The following is an 11,591-nucleotide window of genomic DNA, read 5'->3' on the forward strand; positions in this document are numbered from 1 at the left end:
ATTAAGAAAAATAGGGAATTGTTGTTGCACTAAAACACATAGTGGGAAACAAAGAAATACATTTTTTCCCCAAAATTGGATATGACAGCTATAAGGAAAAAAGCTGACCAAATGAACTTCATTATCTACAGTGGTCCCAACGAGATTGTGAAAGATTTTCAAAGAAGCCATATTTAGCTTGTTGGAGAAAGAAATGGGTGGTTTCCTGAGCCATCCCTCACTTAAACTATGATAAGTTAGAAATCATTCAGATTTTGGAGGATGGAAGGGCAGACTTAGAAACCTATATTAGTCCATAACACCTGTTGGTATTCAACTGTAGCTTGTCATGATATTCAGACAGCTTTACCTTCAAGCATTCTCAAAGAGCCCATGGACAATTCAGGAGATGGATTTGAGGTATGGGGAAGTATCTGAAGAAATGAGAAAAGTGCATTTCTCAAGTCACCAATGAAAGTGGGTTGATTTACCATAAAACTCAGTGCTTAATGAAAAGGATGGATATAGTATTCTAATATCTGGGAAGGGAGGCCACAGATAAAGTCAATGGTCAGTCTTATGACTAGGAAATATTGGTTCTTTTTTATTTAAAAAAAACACAAAAAAACATAGTTTTAATAATTTACTCTGTTCCAGGCATGGGATACAAATATAAAAGTGAGATGGTTCTTGCCCTCATAGAGTCTCTGTTCCAATGGTGCAAATATATTTATGATGTCAAGTGGTGAAGTTGATAGTGTTGGAGTCAGAAGACCTAAATTCAAATGTAGCTTTGTCACTGTAGATAAGTAACTTGCCTTCTCTTAAACTCAGTTTCTTTATCTTTATAATGGGGATAATAATGGCATCCACCTCCCAGGATTTTTATAAGGATCAAAAGAAATAATATATATAAAGCCATTTGCAAACTTTCAATTGTTAAATTATTAGCCAGGACTCAAACCCAGGCCTTTAAACTCTGGTTCTAATGTTCTCCCTCTCCTACCCATGCTTGAGAAATTCCAACCCATGAATGTGTACTTGAAATGACACAAAGCATCACAAAACCTTTCCAGGTTAAATAAGTTTATTTAGAGTTAGTGGATACAATGGTATAGTAGATACCAGCACTCCAAGCTACACCTATATATTTGCCTCTAGACTGTCACACATTTTCAAATTTCCATAGCTCTAAACATTCCGCCATTGGGCCTTCTATTTCTATCAAAAATTAAAATCATAACCAAAATCGTAAAGGCCAGCCACCATATTGTGCTTCAAATGCCACTATCAGAATTTCAATTGGCAAAAGTCAATTTCAGTTTTTGTCAGTGAATGGGAATAATTGATCACATGAGCAAGAGTCATAGCAGGACTAGAAGATAAAGAAGAAAATATGGATTAAAAGAAGCACTTGAAGCTGGATTATTTAACTTCCCCTATGTTAAAAATTCACATACTATCATGAAGATATGAGCTCAAAGTTAAATTGTTTGATCTGTGGGCCACACACGTAAGCATATCGGCTAGTACATTTTTTTTGCACTGAAACAGAAGCAATACAAGTTTAATTTTCTACCGTCACCCCCACCACCCCCAACCCCAGCCTTTTCACTTAGCAATATACCTGCCAACCTAATGTTTCTTGCATGCATAAAGTTTTGCTTTGATAGATCAAAATTTGTCTTCCCCCTCCCTCCCCTTCCCTTACACTTCAAGATGTGAATTCTTTGGCCATTCTATGTAGGCGTTTCAAGAGTAGCTTCCTGTCAGCTTATGACAAGATTGCCTTGCCCACTCAAGCTGCCCATGGGTTGATTCTGTCTAATCTGATCTCACGTTACATGCAAACTGATACTAGTTCATGAGCTTTTCCCCATGCCAGAGGCACATAAGTCGGCAGGTACATATACAAAAAAGGATTCAAAACAAAAAAGAAAACAAAAGAAATCCCCTTTTTTTCCCTGATAAAGCCTAGTGTCCTAAAAGGAATCCATTGCTTTAAATTCACTTAATGCCTGTACAGGAGAAATGTGTTTCTTCTGAGAGCCTCGTCTAACTCTTGTCTGATATTCTTCTGGTTTTTCTCGCTTCACTAAGGGCTTTTTCTCCGGAGCTTTCATCTTCCATGACACCACAGGGGAGTTCACAGCTGCTGTCCCATAGACCTTCTGGTATTTGGTGGAGGCCACATAGGAGGCTTTCACGGTGAGAACCACAGCATTCATCAAGTTCTTGGCTGCCTGGATGAGGGAGGTGGCACTGTCCAGCTAGACGAAGGGAGAAGAGAATGAAATATAGCAAGATTTTTCAAAGTCAAACATCCAAAAGTGACTGATGCATTTCTACCATTAAGGAATAGGGAAGGCAATCCACCTTTGGAAAAAGAGGATCTTATTGGAATAGATAGAACCATAGCGTAGGAGAGGCTGCCCACCTCCATCATTCCCACAATCCCAAATACCCTTAAAGTTGCAGTGTGTTGAGGTTCTGGACAATAATGGAAGCTTTTGAAAAGTCTTTCTACAGAACCAGATACCAACTGGTTAAAAAGAGGTACCGCTATTGTGCTTGAGAAAATTCCATAAAGTTCGCCTACCAGGATCTCCTAAAGTGTTGCTGCTTGCACAGATAGAGACACCACACCAAGAGCACCATTGAACAATCAATACAGGCTGAAAACTCAAACTTTTTTTACAGCTTAGTTTTATATCCATGCAAATGACTGCTAATAGAGAATAGAGATTTGAAGCCTGGGATCCCAGCCTAGATCTGAAGACAGGGTTGGTTTGGGATTAAGTAACAGTATATGCCCATGGGCTCTCTGGCTTCTACCCAGCATGTAACTTACCATGGGAAATAAACTGAACAAATCTTGAGTCCATCACTTGAAAACAATAACAACAACAAAAACAACAAAAAACAACTATGGTAAATTGCTATTGAAAAGTTGTAATCAGTGTGACCATAAACCATTGCTCCATCTCATTGAGGTTCCCATGCAAACACATTTCTTAATTGATCCAGTTCATGAAATCTCTCTGAGTATATCCCAAGGTGCTATCCTGAGTCTTTTCTCTCTGCACTCTCCTTTGGTAACACCACTTCTTGGGAGTTGAACTATCATCTCTATTCATATGATTTCCAGCTTTATGTATTGAGTCCTAATCCCTCCTCTGAGCTTCAGTCTTGGATAATCAACTGCCTTTTGGACAGTTTGAATTGGAGACCTCACAAGCATCTCATTTTCAACATTTCCAAGACAGAACTTATTATCTTCCCTTCCCACCTCCATCCCTCTTCTGTATGTTCCTGCTACTGTTGAGGGTACCAACATCCTTTCAGTCACAAGATTCAGAATCCCTTTGCAGTCACCTGAAAACTTGAGACATCAAACCAGTAGGAAAGTCTTGTTGTTTCTACCCCCTTATTATCTCTCATATATTGCTTTTGTCTTCACAGGAACCAGTTTAGTTTAGAGTTTTATCACCTCTCACCTGGGTTATTGTAATCACCTTTTAATTGATCTTCTTGCTTCTCATTGTCCCTTTTGACCATCTATTTTTCAAACACTTACTTCATTCCCTAAAATAGATGACTCTGTTATCCCTTTAACCCACAAAATGCAGTGGCTTCCATTATATCAAGAATTAAATATAATCCTTTATTTGGCATTTAAAACTTTGCAACCTGCTTCCCCCTCCTTACTCAATGTGTGGTTTAGGCCATGTTGGCCACAATGCTAATTCAGACACATGATACTCCATCTCTCATCTCCATCCCTTTCCATGCCTGAAATAACTATTTTCCTCTGGGAACCTATACTTCATTTAAGATTCAGATCAATTACCAGCTTTTGAATCATTCTTTTTTCCCCACCACACCCACCCCATGCCCCTCACCAGTTGTTAGTGGCTTCTCCTCCAAGGCTGACTTGTACGGGATTCCCTTCTAGAAGCAGATATAATACCTCCCTGTTTTGCTTTTAATTCCCTTCCCAATCTGGCCTCAACATATCCTTCCAACCTTATTATCTATTATTGATCTTCCTCCCACACTATGCAGTCCAGTCAAGTGGGTCTCTAATCTCTGTTTCTCACATACAAAACTCATTTTCCCATCTCTGCACCTTTGCAAGAGCACGTCTGTAATGCAGTTTCTCCCCACCTTTGACTTTCTTCAAAGTGAAACTCATGTATTTCATGATCTCCATAACTGTCAATGCCCTCCCTATCCATCATGTATTTTCTCCATATATATCCCATGCATATCCAACCTTCAAATACTTATATATTCATACACTGTTTCCCCTGATGGAATGCAAGATTCTTGAGAGCACAGATTCTTTCATTCTCTTGACTTGAATCCCAGCTCCTAGCACAATGCCTGGAGTATATTAAACACTTAAGAAACCCTCCATGATTGACTGAATTATACTCATTAAGTCCAATCCTCCCACTAATTTGGGAGACATGCAAAGCTATGTCTATGCAGCAATGTGAACTTTGTATGAATCTGACACTTCTCTTGCCCAATATTTATTTTGAAATAACTGAACCCTGAAAATATAGGGATACTGAACCATCCCCTTTACTATGAATCAGGTACTCTGCTAAGTGCTGATGATACAAAGGAAGGCAAGAGTCCTTGCTCAGAAGAAGCTCATAGTCTAATGGAGGATATAACATGCAAAACTATGTACAAATAAGGTATTGATTGAATAAAATTAGAGACATTTAGGAGGGAGAAGGCACTAGCATTAAGGGAGATTAGGAAAATTCTCTTGCAGAAGGTGGGCCTCTAGCTGAGACTTGTAGGAAGCCAGGGAAGTCAGAAGGCAGAGAGGAGAAGGGAGAGATTTCCAGGCATGGGGGACAGTCAATGAAACCACTTGGCTTTGAGGAAAGCGTGTTGTGTATGAAGAATAGGAGACATAAAGTAAGTAAGTGAGATGAGAGGTAGAGATATTCTAGATGAAGGTATGATAGGAACTAGTCCTTAAACCAATGCCATCCTCCATTCCAAGCTTGCTCTCTATCCACTCTCAATTCACCACAATGCCTCTCCTGCTAATTGAGACCTAAACAATACACCAGAACATTCTACAAGAAGGATTTCAACAAATACTACAGTATTCCAAGGTCTGTGTCCCACTCTACATCAACCATTAAACTATATAAGATTCAGTTACTCTCCTAGAAATATACAGATTCTCCCATTGAGTTCAGGATGCAACAAGATACTTCTTTGCCATATGTGTTCTCTAACTTGTACCCACTTTCCCATGAACTCATGTGAGAGTATGCCCCAATTTTGAGCTATGCTTTATAACCACCTTACTAAATACCCTTTTCTAAAAGCTAGTTAAATCTGGTTAGATAATTATTGTTACCTGATCATATGGGGGAGGGAGTGCTGCTGGTGAAAGCTTGTGAGAAATAGCATTATAAAGACACTAGGAAAACCCTTAGTGTTACCCCAAGAATCTGGTGAAATGTAGCCAAATGCTAGTAATATCATCCAAGAAGGCTTCCTGAGTAAAGCCTTGGGAATTAGGTCCCTATGAAGCAAGAGCTAAGCCAATATGTAACCTCAGTACTGTGCAGCAATGAGTATATGGCATAGTAATATCCAAAGTAAAACAATCCACTCTCTCCAATTTGAAAAAAAAAATATCCCAGGTATGTTTGATGAATGGGTTGGAGACAAGCCTGAAAAATTAGCATGGGGATATAATATAGTTGATGGAAGGAACAAAGAAAGCTCTCATCAACTGTCTTGACTATGGAATGTATTCCAGTTGCCTCTACAGACTATTGACAAAAGGACCTATAAGGCTAGGAACCCTGAATATAGAGCAGCAAACAATGTTTAGACATTAAATTGGCTGAAATATTTAGTGGGGCTGCCAGGTGGGGTCAGGTTAGGTCAGGGAATATTGCTATCTCCATAAATCAAGAGAATAGCCACAAACATACCACTTGTGGAATTTATAGGCATGATTATGCTCAATAAATTTATCAACACAAAACATGGCAAGCTTTCAGAAATCTATCAGTCTAACCAATTAAAATATGTTTCAAAGCACAATTTAGACAATGACTACAATAATGAAAATGGAAATAAATCCCAAAAACAAAACCTTGAATTTTCTGTAATTATGACTATTGTCAGCCTTAAAGAAGAGATGAGAATATATACTGTTATTTGCAGAGGTAGGGTATTCTGGCTGTGGGACACTGCATATATGTGAGATTCAGTGGGTTTGTGGATTGGTTTTGTTAAGCTTGCTCATTCCTTCCTCCTTCCCTCTTTTCCTTTGTTCCTTTTTCGCTCCCTTACTCTTTTCTTTTCTTCTTACTTTCTGTCCTCCTTTCCTCCCTCCCTAACTCCCTCCTTTCCTTCCTTCCTTCCTTGAAGAATATAGAAGGGGAAAGAAAAAATTTTGGGTAGGAAGATGTGGAAAGAGGAGTGGGAATATGTGTGTGTGTGTGTGTGTGGGTACACATAGATTTATATCTATCTATTTATAACTATCTGTCATCTATCCAATAGATGGATAGATGATAAACAGGAAATAATTTACTGAAGGAAGCCACCAGAAGAGGGGTTTGAAAAGATTTCCTATAAAGGATGGGATTTTAGTTAGGTTTTAAAGTAAACCAGGGACATCTGTAAGCATAGATCCAATCCCACCCAATAGGTGGGATTATAAACTCCACGAGGGAAGAGATTATTTTTATTTTTTGCTTTTGTATTCCCATTTTAGCACATCATCTGATATGTTGGGTATTCAATATGAATTAAATTGAATTGAAATTAATTGAGTCCTATCTAGGACTGTCTCCATCTGTTGAGGTTTTTTAAAGACATATCACCGAACCCGTTCACATGACTGTCATGGGAAAAAAACAAGCATTTTCTTCTGAAGAGAAAAAAGTTACAGTAAAAAAAAAATGATGTGAACTGGTTTCCAGAAATCTTATTGGAAAATACTTATAATGTTCAGTAAGTAATATGATTATGCTGGAACATGCTAAAGATGTCTTTTTCAATAATAAGCTTTGCCCAAATTAAATTATTATTACACTTTCTCACTAAGGTTTTTCATCATTTAACTACCATCTGTAATTAGTTCTTGTTCTCTCCTCTCTTCCTCTCTCTCTCTCTCTCTCTCTCTCTCTCTCTCTCTCTTCCTTTCTCTCCTCTCTCTCTTCTCCCCTTCCCCTCAATTTCTCGTAATTATTTTCTATCCGTCTGGTCATATTTTGGACTTCTTTCTCTCTATAAAGGATTACAGATTTAGAATTACAAGGGATTATCTAGAGGGTATCATATCCACCAGATAGAGTGGGACTGAATAACTTGCCCTAAATTACCTAGCTAGGAAATGTAAGAAGTTGGATTAAAGCTAAGACCATCCTGCCTCCAAGTCCAGGACTTAATACTCCAACACCAAGTTATCAGGTTGAACCCTTCAAACAGGCTGTTTCATTTTGCCTGAGTAGTACCTAGCTCAATGCCTGGAACAGAGTAGGTGCATAGTAGCTTTGTAGTTTTGTAGGAAGACAACTAAAAATCTTGAATTTCAAAAAGATGTACTTTGTTCCCCTCAATTCATGTGTTAACAATTGCTTAGAAAATCCAGACTGGTTTCTATTTCTAAAAGGGGTTGTCTTTAAAAAAAACACAAAAATAATGGTCATTGGTTCATATTTTCTCGGCTCCCCAGTGTCATTAAACTCTAATCCCTTGGTTCCATATTTACACCTCTTTGTTATAAATTCTAAGTTTGAGAAATATTCAACAACAGAGGAAAGATAGCTGAAAAAATATATTTTCTTTATACTGCAACTGTGACACTTTATTGCCTATGATGGTATCATGCCATCTTGTAACTGATTTTATAATTGTGCTGTTTCACAGCCACCTTCCCCTCCCACCTCCCTCAGAAAAGGTTGATTGCTAAGTAGAGATGCTTGGAATACAGCTCATCTCTATCAGAACAATGACTCTCAACACCACCTGCCCTTTCATACAGGCAGATTTCTATGAACTAATCATGTCTCTTGATCTCTCATGGCTATCCCAGGTCTGATACTGATGTTCAGTCAGAAAATCCATGTCTTACAAGGTTTGAAGGGCAGTATAGGGAAATGAAGCCAGAACCAGCAATGGAATCAGGAAGACCTAGGTCCAAGTCTCACAATGTGAGAATATAGGGAATTAGTGTTTTATAGTGGACTGGAATCACAATTGGGTTCAATGTTTGAATCCACCAATTATCACAGATTCAGTCTAAAATGTTCTCCAAGGCAACTGAATCTAGTGCAACTTTTCATTCTTCAATGAAAGCCCAGAGAGTCTAAGTGATGGTAACAAAAAAAAAAAAAAATAGATGGCAGAGCCAGGATTTGAACCCTGGTCCTTTGACTATGAATCTAATGTTCCTTCACGCTGGAGCAGTTATCTTGGGACAGTGATGTAAAATCTGCGTGTTTTAGTTTCCTAATCTGGAAAAATGGGAACAATGATACCTGTGGGACCACATATGTCATAATGATGTTCAAACTTGTAAGCATTTGTAACCAACATCATCAAAGAGGAAGAGAGTACCAAAAAGAAAGAAACAAACAAACCCTGGAGATGATAATTTCCGTATTACATATATGGTTTCTGGTGTGCATATTGATCAATTAATAATTATTTATTAAATGTCTATTGTGTGCAAGGTATGATACAAAGTGATATATAAGGATATCATCTCTAATCTGTGTCATTTATGAAATATTGTGTACTAAAATAAGTGGTGGTTTTTTGTTTGTTTTGTTTTTTTTGCAGGGCAATGAGTGTTAAGTGACTTGCCCAGGGTCACACAGCTAGTAAGTATCAAGTGTCTGAGGCCGGATTTGAACTCAGGTACTCCTAAATCCGGGGTCAGTGCTTTATCCACTGTGTCACCTAGCTGCCCCTAAAATAAGTGTTAATATAAGTTCCTCGTAAACCCTAGAACTAGGCAGGTTGTTGGGGTTACCTTATAAAAAGATTTTAAAAATCTAAATGGTGATATTAGACAAACCTAACATAATTCAGGTGAATAAATCATTTCAGTAAAGACTATTTCATTTCCCTATAAAATGTTAGGGGATCATAGAATTTGAACTAGAAGGGACCTCAAAATACCGCTAGTCTAACTCTCTCATTTTTAAGATCAAGAAACATTGTCACTTTCTCAATGTCACACAGCAAATACGTGTCTGGGGCAGAATTTGTAGTCTGTCAACTGATGGATGAAGATGCATTTATTACAAACATATAACATGCTAGTACTGGGCATAAAAAAAAAAAGAAAGCCACAAGCTCCTATAAATTTTTGCTTCTTAATAGTGGAGGGAATCCTATTTCTGGAGTCAAAAAACATGGGTTCTGATCCTATCTTTTATGCTTATTACTTTTGCAACTTTGGGAAACTACCTCATATTTCTGGACCTTTGCTTTCTTGTAGCAGCTTTGAGAGTTGACCAAAGTAGCTTCTGAGATCTTTCCAATCTGAAGTTGTAGTATTCTATGAGCTTTCTCTGTCTCTACCTCTCTCTCTCTCTCTCTCTCTCTCTCTCTCTCTCTCTCTCTCTCTCTCTCTCTCTCTTTCTCTCTGTTTCTTTCTCTTTCATAAAAGTCCTCCTCATATGCCTAATTATTGCTTAGAGGCAATAGTGAGGGCTGTTGGTAGAGCCCAAACTCTGGAAAAATCTTATCAAACTAAAAGGTCTTTGGACATGGATGGCTTATAGGTCTACCATATGAGAAAGAACCTAGCTATGTTGAGAGAGACTTGGTACTTGATTGGGAAAATGATGAATTTTCCAGTCACAGCCATTATGGAAAAGCATCTGTTATTTTAAAGGGGTTGCTATTTGCATTTGCAGAAGGGATATCCATTCCAATAAAATCCTACATTCTTGGAATACAGAAATTTAAGATCTCTGTCCACCAACCTCTCCTTTCCATTCCTTATGGAATGTATCATTTTATTCCTGGGTGCCCTGAGGATTTATAAGGCTTCAAAGTCCTCCACTATTCATTTCACCCTTTACATTGTAACCATATTACTTTTCCAAAGCATTTGGAAGAAATGTGGTACACTGCAAAGGGCTGTGGAATTGGAGTCTAGAGACATGTTACATTTGAGAAATCTGTTCACTTTTTCTGTCTTAATTTTTTTTAACTGCATAAATGGGAACTACATAAGATTACTAAAAGGAAAACACTTTTTCATGTACTAGAAACGTGTGGGCAATTTTTAAGCTCTAAAACCTCCAATAGTGCCCTGTTACACAAAGAATAAAACCAGTTACATAGGCTGCCATTCTAGGCCCTTAATTATTTTCAAATTATACTTCTATCCACATTTCCAAAAACACACCTTTCTGGAAGCTCCACTTTAACTATATTGATGTATTTATTCTTTCTCATAGACTTTGCTTTCTTCACCTCCTCATTTTGCCATACAGAATCCCACTTGTCTGAAATGTTTCAAATTATGTAATCATAGACCTTGAGTTAGAAAGGAGCTCATAGGTCATTTAATCCAACCTCCTCACTTAAGAGTTGAGTAAATGGAGGGCCCCTAAATCAGCAAGCATTTTTCAAGAGATGATAGACATGATATTCATCTCATAAGAAATATAAAATGCAGGTCTTGACCCCAAGGAGCAACCATTCTAATATGGAGAAACAAACATATGTTGGCAGTTACAAAGATATATGTGTATATACAAAAATAAAACATAACCTTGTGTTGTACAAGAAATTTGTGAGTATATGGGTAGGAAAGTCTTGATTTTGAAGGTTATATTTGATCTGTGTCTTTCAGAAAGCAAATTAGGGATTCCAAGAGTTAGAAGGTAAGAGAGAAGGGAGTTTGGGGACTGTGAGGGGGTCATTACAAAAGCACAGGGATGAAAGATGGACTATTCTACATAAGGAATTATTAGGAGGCAACATGAGCTGTACTAAAGAGTAGTAGTGTAGGATACTGTGGAAAATATAGGCTAAGCCAATTCCCTGGAAAGCTTTATATCGGAAAGATTCTTATACTGTATCGTTTAGGTTATAAGGAACACTGGAATTTATTGCATGTCTAGTGGAAAAGTGGAGGGGGTGGGGAGGAGGGCATGGAATAGTCATAGCTCTCCTTTGTCAGATGAGTGGAGGTTGGAAGGAAGTAGGTATGGAAACAAATTAGGAGGTTATTGAGAAAGTCCCAGCAAGATGTGATGAGGGTCAGACATAAGGTGTTGGTTGTATGAATAAAGAAAACAAAAAAAGGAAGAAAGAGATGTTGTGAAGGTAGAAATAACCGGAGAAAGTGACTTACCCCAAATTATAATTAATAATTGAAAAAAGTAGAATTTGGACATGGGGTCTCTGACTCCAGATGTCAAGCCTTTCCTTACCACCTCGGCTTGAAGTGAGATCCCTTTTCTCTAAATTCTTGTAATACATATACATACATATATCCATATGCATGTACACGTATGTATATCTGTATATATATGCAAACACATATGTACATATACACACACATACATACACATGTGCTTTTTAAGAAA

General features: G+C 37.8%; 1 protein-coding gene across 4 annotated transcripts in view; it reads right to left on the bottom strand.

Moving 5' to 3' along the window:
• Positions 1-689: 689 nt before the first annotated feature.
• Positions 690-11,591, bottom strand: part of CTNNA2 (catenin alpha 2) — a 1,529,678-nt gene continuing 1,518,776 nt past the window's right edge. For 2 of the 4 annotated variants that reach the window (XM_043982316.1, XM_043982318.1), the window contains one exon: positions 694-2,249. In XM_043982316.1, the coding sequence (XP_043838251.1) occupies positions 1,962-2,249 (288 nt within the window). In that variant the 3' untranslated portion in view covers positions 694-1,961. Of the gene's footprint in view, positions 2,250-11,591 lie in introns of all 4 variants that reach the window. The other 2 variants (XM_043982315.1, XM_043982317.1) reach the window with 2 other exon arrangements.

This window comes from Dromiciops gliroides, chromosome 2 (assembly GCF_019393635.1).
Source record: "Dromiciops gliroides isolate mDroGli1 chromosome 2, mDroGli1.pri, whole genome shotgun sequence".
NCBI classification, from domain to species: Eukaryota; Metazoa; Chordata; class Mammalia; order Microbiotheria; family Microbiotheriidae; genus Dromiciops; species Dromiciops gliroides.